Genomic DNA, 15,044 nt, shown 5'->3' with positions numbered 1-15,044 from the left:
AAAAACAATACACAAGTATGCACATTCCACAATAGTTGAATACAATATGTCGCCAATCAAACAACGTACTACACAATACAATCAGCCACACTCGAAACAACGGACACAGACAACAATACGCACTACAATGCAGTCGCATGCATTGAACAACCAAGACACTTAAAGACTAAAGAGATAGAAAACCTATTCAGTCCAAAGTTCTTGGAACAAAAGTCTGAATGAAACTCTTCCGAGAATCACTCACTCAATGTCCAGCGTTGTTGTCGTTCCGCTGCCCCCGAAGTTTCTCTTCCAGGAAACCTCGCGTCTTCACTTGGCCGCTCTCCAAGCTTCAAACTTCTTCGCCGGAAACACGTCGGCTTCACACACGCAGCTGTTGCCAGGCGTCTTCGCTCGATAGCGGTAGACACACACTCTTGCCTGTAACTCGAGCCTTCCCACCTCAGGTGGAAATCCTCTTCTTCTCCTGCTTTGTCACTACGGAGAAGACCTTCGCCGACTACACGGCGGAATCCCTACGCGCTCTGGTGCTAACTTCCAGCTTCTCCTGATCTTCCATCTCGGCTGCTCGATTAAATACCTTCCACGCGAGATTCCAGAAAGTTCTCATCATTTCGTCGGCGCGATGCGCAGCGAAGGTTGGGGGAAAGGGCGAGACGATACGGGGGTCGTCCGTGACGGATGACTCAACCCGGCATCACCACGCCCCTTTCCATCGAGAAATTTCGAGGGCTTGCTCGGCCGCCGATGTGGGGTGAGGAGATTCCTCGGCGAACCTACGCTTCCGAGGGGAGAGGGACGCGTGCCCGGGGAGTCTTTGGATGCTCGTTTTCTTTTTTTTATCGTTGACCTCGCGGAGTCACTCCGGCGTTTCTTCGCGAGAATATGGCGGCGCGCCCTTTTTTGAGCGCTCGTTTTGTGACAGCAGTACGTAGTGACTTCGCACATAGCGTTTGCAGCTCGGATAAATCCAAAGAGTTGATTGTTGGGCGAGTTGGCAGTTTGACATAAAAACCGTCATTACGTTTTCAAGCTCTGTGTGTGCGCAATGATGATGGTGTCACTGTTGCAGGTTTGCTGACTGATGATGACATATTATCGGAAGTGCTTGAAGAGGATCATAATTACTGTTCCGATGATGACATTCAAGATGAGCCGACGCGACATCGCACCGTGCAAGAGGGCACCAAAGCTCTTGCTGTCCTGTCCTCTTGGAGTTCTGCATCAGTTCTCCCGACAGCGAGCGTGCCCACCACCACCACCACATAGAGTTGAATAATATAATATCGTTCTAGCACTAATTCCAATGGCAAGGCTGACTGAGTTGACGCAGCTTTTAATGAAGTAAAGGTTTGTGTCTGCAGAGACCGTTTTTCTTTTGTTTTGATAGTTCAATCAATCCAGAATTCAGTTAACTCAGACAATTTCATCGGTCCCGTGAGATCCGGGTTAACGAGCCTTTACGGTGACAGTTAAACCTGTTGCATTCAAACTGTTTTTTAATCCTGTTTAACTCGAAGTATTTCCGCGGTCCCTTATTTTAAAATGCAAGTCTGAGCACAATATTTAAAGCTCCTGTCAGCACCTGTCCGGTTAATTCCAAAACTTTGGGTTCCATGTGTTCTCGTTTTTGATTTCGCCACAAATCCACAGAAGCGACAGCCTTAAAAGCTATAAAGCAATGCAACATAGCGATACTAATGAGTGACAACCTCGCTACTTCCAGCATAAGAAAGAAACAAAAAACGGTCTTGTCAACTGAAATGTGTACCTGTGGAAAACGAGACTTGCTTCACGGCAGCACAGAGATGACATGTGGGCAGCATATCGAATGCTGCTCTCAACATCAGCGAGTCAAGATTCACCCATACTTTCTCGGAATATAAAGAAATTATTAAAGGCTTTTCTGGTGGAGTGCAATACATGTGTTGCAACGCCAGCGGTTGCCGAAGTGGACGCAGAACAGCACGTGCATGCATCTTTCTCTCTCTCTTTGATCCCTCTCTGCCCTCATTCCTCTCTTTCATGATATAAGTTTCAAGCGGTCAATAAACGCGGTCTTCTGCCAGGTGACACCGACTAGTTCATGTCTCTGTTGGCGTCTCTACCGTCAACGTAACAGTATGCAAACCTCAGACTGCCAGTTGCACCAGCAATTTGTCCACTTCTACTGCTGGCAAAGTTCTTGCCTGCAATGCCTACTTTGAAAACTAAGTTTGAAACCTTCAATAATCATGTTTTCGAGCCAAAACACATTGCGAATTTCGTCACGCTATCCTTTATACAATTCTTTATTTTAACAGAAAGAATGGTTTGATTTAATTTGATATATGGTGCTTAGTGTCCCAAAACCATGATATGTATATGAGAGATGCCATTATGGAGGGCTCCTGGAATTTTCACTGCCTAGAGTTCTTTAAAGGGCCACTCACCAGGCCCCATAAGAAATTTTAGTTATATCATGGAAATTGTCGAGTGTCCGATGAAAAGCATCACGCCACAAAAAATATCTTCATTTGGTTCATTACGAGCCGAGAAAAGAGTTTTTTTTTTGACGTGGTGCGAAAGGAAGACGTGAGGAGGCGAGCTTGAGAACCTTGCCACTTTCACTGCTTAGCCTTCGCAAGCCAAATATTTCCTTACCTTCTCCGGCATCCGACCAAGAGGCCCTGTGGGCATGACGTGTCCGAACAATCCCAACCCCCGAGCACCCGAGCAGTATTGTTTTGTTGACCAGCGTTATTTTGTGGTCTACTGCGTGTTTCTGCAGGATGGTTTGGAAACGCTGGCCTAGACGTGGTAGAATAGATGGAGCATAATGAGTGCTCCAACGCGCAGGAGCATTCATTTCTTTTCCAGTACAGGTGCCTGCTTGATGCGCTAACCACGGGGACACAAACGCATGACAAACGTAGGCACAATAGCACCGCATCCCGTTGCAATTCAGGGGGAAAAATGAAAAAGACGCGCACATTCCTTTATTGTATCTCGTTATTTACCTCAAGCTTTATTCACACATTCAAGCAACAAATGACATAAACTACATATGTCGTGTTGGATGATTTTCACCATGTCGCGTGGTACTGTTGGCAACGTCAGAGCACTTTCGTCTACATAGAGGACAACGTCATGGCACTGCTGTGTACGTAGGGCGATTCCTATGCGTACGTCATGCCCTCATTCTTCGGGCGTGCTCCCTCGAAAAAAAGGAAAAGCAGCATTCATCTGGAAATTTGACCCATTTCCACGGTGCGTAGCATTTTGGCACATGTGATTGTGAATGTCCCACGTACGCATTGCCCTAAGCTCAAAACCATCAATCCTGGTGAGTGGCCGTTTAACGGGCGCAAAAATCTGAGCACACGGGTAACACGGGCCCACAACATTTCTGCCTCTATCAAAAATACAGCCGCCCCAGCCGGGATTTGATCCCGCGGCCTGCGGGTCGGCAGCCAAGTACTTTAGCCACTAGAACACCACGGCGGGGCAACAGAAACAATGGGCGAATGGTCGCATCAAGATGTGCTGATGCAGAGAGGAGCAGGGGGTGTGCTGCCCGTGTGTCACAACTGTGCTGCACGGAAGGTGTCTTGTTTTCCGCAAGGGCATATTTCAATTGATTGAGTTTTTTGGTTCTTTTTCTTTTTTTTTCAATAGTAGCAGCGAGGTTTGTCATTTCCTCATGTTTGCGGCGAAATCAGGACGAGGTATGGCAGAAAAACATACCCTTGGAGCTGCAAACTAGCCGGCACATGAAACGACCAGCCCTGATTACTTCAAAATATTCCAAGATCCTAGCATCCCGCTTAATTGTATGTTCTGTTCATTCGGAAAGCTGCTTAATTCAAAGATGTCTCACGGCCCCAGTGACCCCAAATCAACGAAGTTTTACTGTATTGACTTAAAATTTGTTCGGACTGCGTGGCAGAGAAAGATGGCAACAGCAAGGCTGAGACATTGCGCCACAGTGGACGTTGAGCATCATCATCAGAGGCACCAGGAGCAGGGTAACTGAGTGCGTGTTCACGGACACATGTTGTGCGCGCTGCCTCTTTGGCAAAATCAAGGGTAGAATTCGAAAAAAAAAGTTTAATATGTAGCTGATGTCTATAAAGAGGAGGATTTCCCTTATTTATCACAACGAATTTCAGAGCTCGATACCAGTGGTACTGCAGAAAAGACATTCCCGAAGCAAGACATCGACATAAAAGGGTTCTACGAAGCCATCGATTTCCGAAATAGCCGCTGAAGTTGCGCTGCTAAGGACATCAGCGAATGATCATGGCAGTGTTGCCATTTGCTTGAAGAAACAGTTGAACTTTTTGTAAAAAGTATGAGGCCACATAAAAAAACGAACATGCGGAGAAGATTGCCACTGATCAAATATCAGAAGTAATCCGAGAAACTGGTACATCAAGAACCCCAGTTTGGTATGATGCCTCTTCGAACGGAGCAGAAAAGTACCTTTCCATTTTCAACTTGAAAGAGTTGAAGACAAAGTTACTCCTCCGGTCAGCTCTTCCTTTGACAACGCGACAACTTCAGAAGATGGCAACTGGCATGAATGGCTGCTGCAATATCAGCATTATGCCCACCTCTATTTGAGTGATATGCATTGACACTGTCATCATGGTGGCCTTCTTGGCACCCTCGCTGAGCTCTGAAACAGTTCTGGTCACTAAGACGACACTCTCGTGTAAAACAAGTGCACAGTAATTGTCCCTTAACAACTGCAAGACCTTTCCAAAAGACAGTGTGCCCCAATCGAACCTGTTTCAAGTCAAGAGTGTCGACAGTGTTGTGCCTGTGACTGCAGCGGAGACTTGACCGTGAAAGGACATGTTTTCATCGTTAAACATGAACCAGTTAGAGCACTGTACATATGTGAAGTAGCAATGAGACTAACACATCTCTGAAGGCTTTCAGTCCTTTTATCGCACAGACACATCCTTTTAGTACTTCTCTGAACTCGTGCACATAAGGTGAAAATTGTAGGTGAGCATTATTCATTGTGAAGAGGATTTGTGGAAGGATGATGCAGACTGTGAAAGGCCATCTGTGAAGAATATTAAGGAAAGGTTGGTGAAATTGTTGGGGTAGAGGATGTAGAAAATTGTGCGCGACACAAACTGAAGAGATGGCAGAGGTTCGTTTGTTCTTGGACTGTTAGAATGTACGCCATGTCGTAGATGGCACTAAAGTGAGAGCCAATAAAGGCTCCAGAGAGATTTTCCCACAAAAAGATAACACTTTCAAAGGTGGAAGGCAGACACCAGAGGACGACATTATAGGCATCTTCAGGGAACAAAGAAGACGGTGGCTCATTTGCTAATAGGTGTGGCTCGCTTTGACAGATCATCGTACTGTGGTGACAGTGACTCGGGAAAGAAGGGTGGGGCAAATAACCTTGTTTTGAGCTCGAGAACATATCGTACTTTGGAGACAGCTGAAGAGTCAATATGACAGCTTTATGTAACGCTGCCAAGGCTGGTGTATTCCTCCCAGAAGTAGCTATAGAGTGTTTTTTTTTATTGCGTGGCATAATAAATGACGTTTGCAGGAGACATGTTAGTTTTAATAAACAGCCCTGGCCCACATGCAATTTATGTAGTCTCATACTATAAATGACTGCCATTTTTTCCACTTCATGGGGTTAGCGAACTTTGTAATCGTTCTTCGAGAAGCAAAAATAAGATTGTGTGGTTAGCACTGCGTACACGTGACAGCCAGCTATGACTACAATTATATTTTATATTTCCCTGCAATTATTTTGCAAGGCTTTATGGGCGTAATTACCCGAAGGTATATAATATAACAGTGAAAAGTCCTGACACCGAAAGAAGTTCGAAAACACTCACTAGAATATATCTTGTGTGAGGAAGGTATCTTCACAAGGGTGGCCCGTGCCTCGTTTATGTTCGAGCGTAACTTACTGAAACGGGCCAGGGCAGGCTCGACTCAGAGTATAGTAAGTTATAAAACGTAACGTATTTTACAGGTGATCATTTGCATATTACTGAAAGTCAGATCCTGCTACTATTCCGTGTTTTTCTACTTCCCTATGAACCAAGAAGAGCGACCTATGTACACAAATTGGTTCCATTTTAAGTATTGTGCAGGTTAAGCCATGAAAAATATCCTCCTTTTCTTTAATAATATATAATATATACTATTCAAACTTCCTTTGAAATCATTCAACCAAATCACTTTTCATTTCGAATTTGCTTCGAGCCTGAAATTTACTACACTTACACATCATTATAACAAAGTTTTATTTTACACGAGCTATAGAAAAATTCGTTAAATATTTCTTTCTAACGCTACATTCATTGCAAGACTATGTTTCTTTTACTTCGTTATAACCAATATTTCATTATATCCAGGTTCATTATATCGAGGTTTAAGTTTATTCCTTTCAGCGCTTGGTACACAGTTCTGGTCTGATTTTTGGCACTCTTAATAATATTACCTGTATAGCTTATGTATTAACACAGCCCAAATACAATATATAATGGTCATTTCAATGCATCTTCATGCAGTGAAATGTATGAGAATGCATTGCTTCAAACCTTGTTTTTATCGCAATGCTTCAGACTGTTTTCAATCACTGAAAATTGCTTTTCAATAAGTTTTAGGTGGTTATCACCCTAAGTTGCTCTGTTGTGCCACAAGCAAAAAAAAACTTGAGTGATGACACAACTGGATATCAAGATGAAGTTTCAACTTGTTAATTTAAGTGTCTAAAACCCTTAGAGAACAATACACATTTTTCTATCAATTAAGAACTATGCAAGACAAATAGACAGCCATGATCCACGATATCACAGCTATTTGTGCAGAAAGTTTAATGAGGCATCGTCAGCTTGATTTTTTTTGGCACATTTTGCGCTTATTGAGCGTATTTTCGTGTTAAAAGTGATACTTTTGCTACTGCGAAAGGGTACTTCACTAAAGTGAGAAAAAAATATGTCGGAGCAAAGGCTGCGTATTTGGTAGTGTTTTGCTGCTCGTGAGCTTAAAGTCAAACACAAATTTGAGAAGGTGCCAAATTAGTGATACATAACATTTTAGGGCGAAAATACGAAAGTGGGCCTTCCGAATATGAATAGGGACTTTTGTAAGAATCGCATTGACATTTCAGAGGAGCTGAAGAAACACGTGCAGCCCGAAACCCCACAACCCTGTCAAAGTCATCAAAACTGAAGTCAATCACAATTAAGGCTTACTGTGATTTGCTTCCCATGTGGCTCGGGGTTGCGGTCTGAGAAGCTCATAGGCATTCTGTTCGGTCCTGGGAAGAAGAGGCACTTCTCCCAAATGACAACGTACTCGTCCCCGTCCAAGTCCGAGCCTGCATGCCACACATAATGCTCAGAGGGCAGAACACGTACTTAGCGAGGTCTCCAAATGGAGCCAAAAGGACAGTTCCCACCACTGCAGTGTAATAAGTGCACGGACTTTTATTGCCAACCTTCACGCAACTCTAAGCCTGCCAGGCAAATCTCAAAATAAGGATTATATAACAAGTGACACTAGGATGCTAATATAACACTTAAAGACAAAACACAAAATGTACCACCCACGAAGCAAGAATACTTCAGAAGCTGAAACTACACTCCCTCGGGCGTCCTGAAAACGTGATGAAATCGGGCGCAGCGCTGACGCGCCCTCCATAGGGAAACTTTGCTAGCGGAAAAAGAAAAACGCACGCGGTGCCTTCACTACGCTCTCGTTCAAAGTCACTCGGCACCGAATCGCCGTTTGCGTCCAAGTGAATGTATTCCGGTCGTTTCGGCGCGTACTCGTCGGCTACAAATTTTAACACTACAGCGTTTAAGAGCTAGTTTTGCAGAAATGCCGGCATTGGCGTCATTGATTACGATTGAAAAATTTACGCTGTTTCTGACCGCAAAATATAGACTCAAAATGAACAGGCATGTTTACTTTGAGGCACCCAAGTATCTGTAATTGCATGCTTTCTGCAAATCCCACCAGGTCAAGTTAACTTTTCTTCCTGTGTGTGCGTATTGGTGCCCTTGTGCTGCGACATTTTTTGTGCTCTATCAGCTCCGGACCGTGCAAATATGCAATGAGCACTTTGTAAGGCCAATGTAACTTGAGCGAGTTGCCTTGATTTCCACGAGCAATGCACGAATCGGTCCCGCGCACAGGAGTGCAGCAGCGAACAGCGCACGTTTAGTACACTTACAGTACGCTTACGTGACGGGTAACAGCGCTAGACCCGTAAGCCGCAGGTACGGTCGAGGAGGTAGTTCCCAACCTACCTACATTATTTAAAATTTTTACCACTGGCAGATTTGTCACGATGAAGTGCCAGTGCGTTCGTTGGCAGCCGTAATCACGCTCCTGTGCATTTCCATGCAGCCATCATAGCGCTTGAGCCAAGCTTGCAGTAATTACTGCATGTTCTACGGTTGATGCACTTATCGTAAAGGCTCAAAATTGGAAGTTGGTTGCAGTAACATACGTAACCAAATGTTTGAAAAGATTGAATATTCGAGTTACTTCAAATATTCGAAACTTTCGAATATTCATTCACACACCCCTCAAATTCAATGAAGTTCAATACCTAATTATATTCAACAAAGGAATCTGAACTTTCATTCAACCTCTCAAGCATTTTCAAGAATGCTGGGAAGGTCAGTAACAATAAATAAAATCTGTGAACTGGCAGTAAAAGAAAAATGATATCGAAGTTCTCTTTACTATCTGTTGATGCATCTGAAGCAGACAGCTGTGACTAGAAAAGCTTACCACTCATGTGAGCTGGCTGTAGATGGATACGATAATGTATTTATTGCCGTTCTATTTTTTAAAATTTCATTTATATTATACAGGTGCTGTATAGACAGAAGCACTGTGATTATAAGGCCTGTCACGGTGTTCGAGTGGTTGTGGTGCTGAAGTGCGAACCCTGAGGTCGTGGGATCCAATTTCACTTTGTAGTTACTGTAAAAACCGGAATGTAGGTCTCAATTTTTTTCAAGCAAATGCAAAGAAAAGTCAACCCTCGTTTTATATATCGGTCATTGGCAGAAAAAAAATGTTGAAGTCTTGCAACAATGGGCAGCTTAAGTCCGAAGGCTCCACTGCCATCGTGAGCATCAGCAGAGGAGCCGTTGGGCAAGGCTAGGCAAGGCCTACAGTTTTCTAGCAATGCCATATTGCCTCGGTTATCTGCTGTCAGCCTGCTGTTTTCTCTTTTCTAGTATTTCCTTCAGAAGTGAGTGGTAGTGGACGGCAGTTCTAGATAGGCTTTATGAAAAAGTTATCGAGTATGCTGAAGTGCACAGCAACCTGGCGGCACAACGGGAATTCGGTGATCGGAGAGAAACGTCCGACACTAGAAAAGCCAAAAGCAACGCATCACACCCCCTATCGGAAAAATTACCATGGTGGATACTGGAAAACATGGTGGGCTTAGTGGAAATAATAGTGGGCATGGTGGAAATTACGATGGATATGGTGGGACGTAGTGGAAAATATGGTGGATATGCCGGGACATACTGGGTGGTATGGTGTACAGATGATGGGTAAAGTGGAAATGATGTTGGAAAGCAGAGGCTAGATAGTGGGCAATAATGGGACACTCTGCCCGCCATTGCGATAATGCTGGGAAGCCCTAAGCATATGGTGGGTGGTGCTTAATATGGTGGGCTACATGGTGTACCAAGCTGAGAAACTCTTCCCACCATTGCGATACTGCTATGAAGCACTAAGAAGATGATGGGTGCGGCTTGTTATGGTGGGCCACATTGTGTACCAAGTTGAGAAGCTCTGCCCACCATCGCGATAATGCTAGGAAGCAGTAAGCAGATGATGGGTTAGCTTATAATGGCGGGCAATTTATATAGTGTACCAAGCTGGGATCTGTACACTACATGTTCCACCACCATGATTTCCACCAAAGGTTAGGCCTACCGACCGAGCCTGTACAATTGTGTTATCCGTGCTTCCGGGTTTCAGAATACACGATTTCGACGATTAATTATGACAATACAGCGCAGCCATGGCATCAATTAACCTAAATGAAGCATTTTTCATTGTGTATGGTGTCCACTCAAGAAGCAACAAACATCGATGCGACGCGATTAAAGCACTCCCAGAGAACGTGTCTTCTCACCGACAGCCGCCGGTCGCACTCGCCGGCACTTCTCTAGCTTTTGTACGAAAACTCAGACGTGGCAATTCGTATGCTTGGTGAACCAATATGATAGCGTAATGTTTCCGGCACACTGAATTCGTTTTGGCCAAGCCGTTATGTAGTTGTTGCTTTAGCGAAAGAGCTACAGCATTGCACTGGCACGACCGCCCTCTACATTGCGCGGAAAGCATCTTAATACTCAATCAAACAAATTAGGCGGGCGTATCTATGGAATGAGCCTAGAAGCGTCATAAAGCGTGAGCAGATGTCGCCCTTTAGAACGAGCACGAAACGGATATTAAACTTGGCAGACCCCGCCGGTAAACTGTTGCTGCTCCCCAGTCCACTTGGTTTTTTTTCTTGAAGTTGTGAATTGTAAAAAAACAATAGCCCTAGTGCCATTAAAATAGTGGCAAACGTTACAGGCCGCAGTTGCTTGTGTTTAATAAATGTGCAATATTTAGTAGCAGGTGTAGATCTTGTCTATGTTGTGTAGACGACAAACATAACTTTAAGTTGAACCGTAAGTTTGTATGCCAACTAAGTATTTAACACACACTCAAAGGTATGTTGGTGTGACGCAGTGGTTAGTGTCTTCGAGTGGGAATCCGCAGGTTGCGCGTTCGATCCTCCGTTGCGCCTTGTTTTTTTTACGGGACGGGTGTTTTTTATACCGTTTTTATAGAATTCTTTTTTATTTTTTGTGGCAGCTCGTCACAGTGATTTTGACGTCATTTCGCGCTCAAGCGTTGCCGGCACTGCAGCACCCACCATACCCACCATGCGCCATGGCGGGCGTTTCCCACCATTCACCCACTACATTAATCCACTATAATGGTGGGTGGTGGTTTACACCATGCCCACCATTCCTTTTTTTTCCCGATAGGGGGCCCTGAAGCAACAAAAAAGAAAAACTGTTTCGTGGATGGACTGCAGTGCACCCCAAATTGGAAACGTTACTACACAGTAAAAATTTTTGCACCCAAAAGGGTGTAAAAAGGGTGATTTTACGAGAAAGCACCCTTTGCAACACCCTTTAACACCCATAAATGGTCGATTAAAAAAAAGCACCTCTTTGTTTGGGTGCTTGCCTCGATAGCACCCTAAAATAGGCTCTAAGGGTGCTTTTGTGCCTGAGAAGGGTGTAGGTGCCGATTCATCAGATGGAATATGCAGCATAAGAAGAACACATAATTAAAATATTTGGGATTTTATGTCTCAAAAACCTCGATATGATTATGAGGGTCGTCGTAGTGGAAAGCTGCAGAGATTTTCACCATTTGGTGTTCTTTAATGAGCGCTTATATCGCACAGTGCAAAGGCTTCTACCTTTTCGCGTCCGCCTTAATTCAACTGCCGCGGCCGGCATCGAACCCGCGACCTTCGGATTGGCGGCCGAGCAGCGCAGCTACTGCACGAGTATGTGGACCTTGCGTTAAATGACGGCCTAATTGACTTAGAATGTGTGAAGGTGCTCTCCGAATACAGCAGAATGTCAGCAGAAGCAAATCGCGTTTCATCTATAATGGCAATTAACTGCAATCCATGTTACGAAAGCTTTCCTTAGCGTTGGTTATAAGCTGCATGTTTGCTATGGATTATATACACACAAATAATGTTCGCCCGAGTATGGGTGTGTGTGCGTGTAAGCGCGATTGTGTGTATACACCCGTGCATGTGTGCGTGCGCGTGTATGTGCGAGTCCGTGCTTGTGTTAAGCGTGCCTGTGCACATGTGTACGCCCATGCATGCGTGCGTTTACGGTCGCGTGTGTGTGTGGCCGTATGTGTGTATACGTGTATGTGTGTGCGCCTGTGAATAAGTATGCGTGTGTATCAGCCCGTGCGCCCTCGAATTTCGTGTGTGTGTGTGTGCGGGGGGGGGCGGGGCACTGCTTCTTAGTGTTTAAGGTCCCACACCTGTTGAGACTGGGAGTCTATATGGGAGGTGGCTTAAGGAATGGCGGTGGTCAACGCACTGTACACGGACTATTCAGTACATGGAAAACAGCTGCACATTTTCGTACCTGATCGTTGCTTACGAACTTGCTGTGGTAGCTGATTAGGTCCGCTGAGGTGCTTCTACGCTCGAAAACGTGGGTTATGACCAATTCCCACGGAAAGCTGTCACTGCACTTATGCAAAACCATCGTTTATATTAACAACGTTTAACAAGAACGCGCCCTGCCTTTGCTACAGGTGCTTAGCTAGCTCATTGGGTAACCATATGTAATTATGTGCTGATCATGTGGTCAGCAAAAAGTTTGTTATAACAACCTCGGCACGATTCGTGGTGCGTGACAAGCCTTCTAAACATCCACGACTGTGGATTAATTTGTTCCAGCTTCGACTACGCATTCATGTTTGCGGCACCATACGCGGAAGTGCCAGACACAGACAATGCAAAAAGAAATTCCTCTGGAAAAAGGTGTAGCGATGCTCTACTGCTAATGCCACCGAGGACGAAATAATTATTGTTTCTGGCCATTCCATGGTGCACTTTGTTTTCCGCAAGTTTTGCTTCACTATTTTTCGCCCACTGCAATCGCATTTCGTCAAAATACTCAAAGAACCCGAGGCTGGTAAATAACCTGCGTCGCTGTGCGACTGGCTGGAAGGAGAGTTGCCATTTACAAGGAGTCATTCCGCGTCGAACGGTCGTCCGCCGTATGCGCCATAGCGTTTGCCTTTCGGCGCCGTCCTGGCGGGTTTCCCGCTCCTCCCCCCCCCCTCCGCTCACCCCGGCCAGCGTTGCTCCCACAACCGCGGCGTAGATAAGCGAATAGTTGCGTCACCGAACACCTGCGTCGACAGCTGCGGCGCTGCCGCCAGTGCCTCCTCCTTCTCTCTCTCAACATCGCTCTCTCTGTCTCATCGTCTTTCAAATGCGGTGCGTTGGTCTGGGGTCTTGGTCGCCGTGTGTGTTCTAGCGAACAGGCGCATATTCAATGGTGGTCACGCATGACACCGTGTTCGAAGTGACGCTCGGATTAAGGAATATTCATGGAGTGGCGGACACGGACAACGTGGGCCTGTTAAAGGTGAGCGTACTGTTTTCGTAGGTAGTAATCATACAGCGCTAGCTGGGCGCCTGCAGCAGCTCTGCCGAAGTAGGCTGCCAGCCATTTACAACAGCATGCGTTCGCGGGCCTGTTGCAGATGCCCGATTAAACGTGTGACTTAACGAGTTCACACTGCTATGCGCGATGTTGTGTAAGTGCCTGCATCACTCATACAGGGAGTGATGTGATCACTTAACAAGGGCGGGATTAGTTGCTGATCGCACATTGTCTCTACACTGCACAAAGTGATTGATATTGTTTTAAGATGTGCTTTGGGCTACATCGTAATAACATTTCTATTAATACTAAAATGTGCAACGTGCTTCTGTAGGTGTAAGCGTAAAAAAAGAAAGAAAAAGCAATAATTATGTACAGAGGCGCACTGTACGAAATGGCTTTTTTTTTGCTTAAAGACGGTATAGTTGGAGGTGCTGATATGCCTCGATGCTTCCAGCACGTGCGCCTCGGTCTTTTAAGCTACTTAGGACAAGTGCCACCAGCAACAGGGAAAGATCTAGCAGACTTCCAAAGGCGCGTTGTTGTGGCCATCGCCGTGCGTTGTTTTCACTCGTTTCTGTTTGCTGTTTTCGTGCTTCGCTTTCATCTGCGATAATTTTCGGCGTTATAACAGAATCGAGAGAGTATACGTGACTGTTGGAGCTATGTGCGGTTGCTCTAACATAAGCCATGGCTGCTGCAACGTAGTCGGCGTCCGCGCATGTGGGTGTCGTTCGAGCGCTCTTACTTGCGTGATTGTGTTTAACTGAGTATTTAGGCACGGGTTACGTTTGTAAATCCCGTAGTCAATAATCGCTAAAAGCGTGCCCCTGATTGCCATCAGAGGATGGGCTTGGTTGTCGAAGTATGCCAGACGCTTTTTCTGAAAGCAAGCTTCGAAATTTTTTTTTTAAAAAAGAAGTACTTTCATACGTGCAAGGCAGTGCCTATTGCAGGCCCGCAACTCTTTAAAAACTGGACGAGCTATCACATCTTTCATCAAATTACAATGAATTAAGATGATTGAATTATAGATGACGAATTTCTGTGCTAGATTAGGTGCACAAAACACATGTTCGCAGCCCTACGTCTAGAAAGGAGGCAAATAGGAAGCACAGCGTCAAATTTGGATTAGATTCCATTGACGGAGCGTCTTGTGAGGGTAGAAAGAACGAGAAAATTGTTCATTTTTGATGCCCTTATAGAGGCAGTCAGAATTGCACTGATTGGTGACTTGTAACAATTCCTCAGATTGTTAGAGGCGTGATTATAGTCAGTAAATCTTTTACTTTTTTTTTGCAGACCTCTTCGCTAGTGCCACGCCCAAGATCATTTGTTCTCATGTAAAAGAAAAAGCAGAGATGTCTTCACTGTTTGTACATGAAGAGGTAAGTTTCTTGTGCATTTTGATTAATGTTACATGTTCTGAACGTTGTACTTTAGGAATTGTTTTTCACACTGGCTCACTACCCTAGAAGGAATTTGATTCTTAGGTGAGTTCAGGCTTTCGTAAGTGCCATTTTTGAGCTGTAGTCTTACACTTCACCTCATTTCGGGAATTTGCTGTATGCTGGAAAACTCTTATCTTTATCATACGAAATTATTGTAATGTATGGGTTGTATGCTTCGAGTTCAGTGTAATGTCAATTACACGCCATTTCGAAGGATACACACTACACATTCTTTATATATGGTGCTGCCAGAACAGCACGAACATCCTTTTATGAGACGTCATATTTGCTCTTATTACAGGATGAGAGGGTGCCGCTGACGTCCTGCGTAGTCTACCCTCCGGCCCCAGCCTAGAGCAAGCCTACTTCC

General features: G+C 44.9%; 1 protein-coding gene across 1 annotated transcript in view; it reads right to left on the bottom strand.

Annotated features, from left to right (window-relative positions):
* The window catches only part of LOC142775166 (uncharacterized), a 59,027-nt gene that overhangs the window by 1,895 nt on the left and 42,088 nt on the right, over positions 1-15,044 (bottom strand). Inside the window, exon 9 of the mRNA XM_075876509.1 lies at positions 7,227-7,351. Within this exon, the coding sequence (XP_075732624.1) occupies positions 7,271-7,351 (81 nt within the window). The 3' untranslated portion in view covers positions 7,227-7,270. The remainder of the gene's footprint in view (positions 1-7,226; positions 7,352-15,044) is intronic.

The sequence above is a fragment of the Rhipicephalus microplus genome, chromosome X, assembly GCF_043290135.1.
Source record: "Rhipicephalus microplus isolate Deutch F79 chromosome X, USDA_Rmic, whole genome shotgun sequence".
Classification (NCBI taxonomy): Eukaryota; Metazoa; Arthropoda; class Arachnida; order Ixodida; family Ixodidae; genus Rhipicephalus; species Rhipicephalus microplus.
Note: the sequence above shows the minus strand (reverse complement) of the source record. Positions and strands in the feature narration are given on the sequence as shown.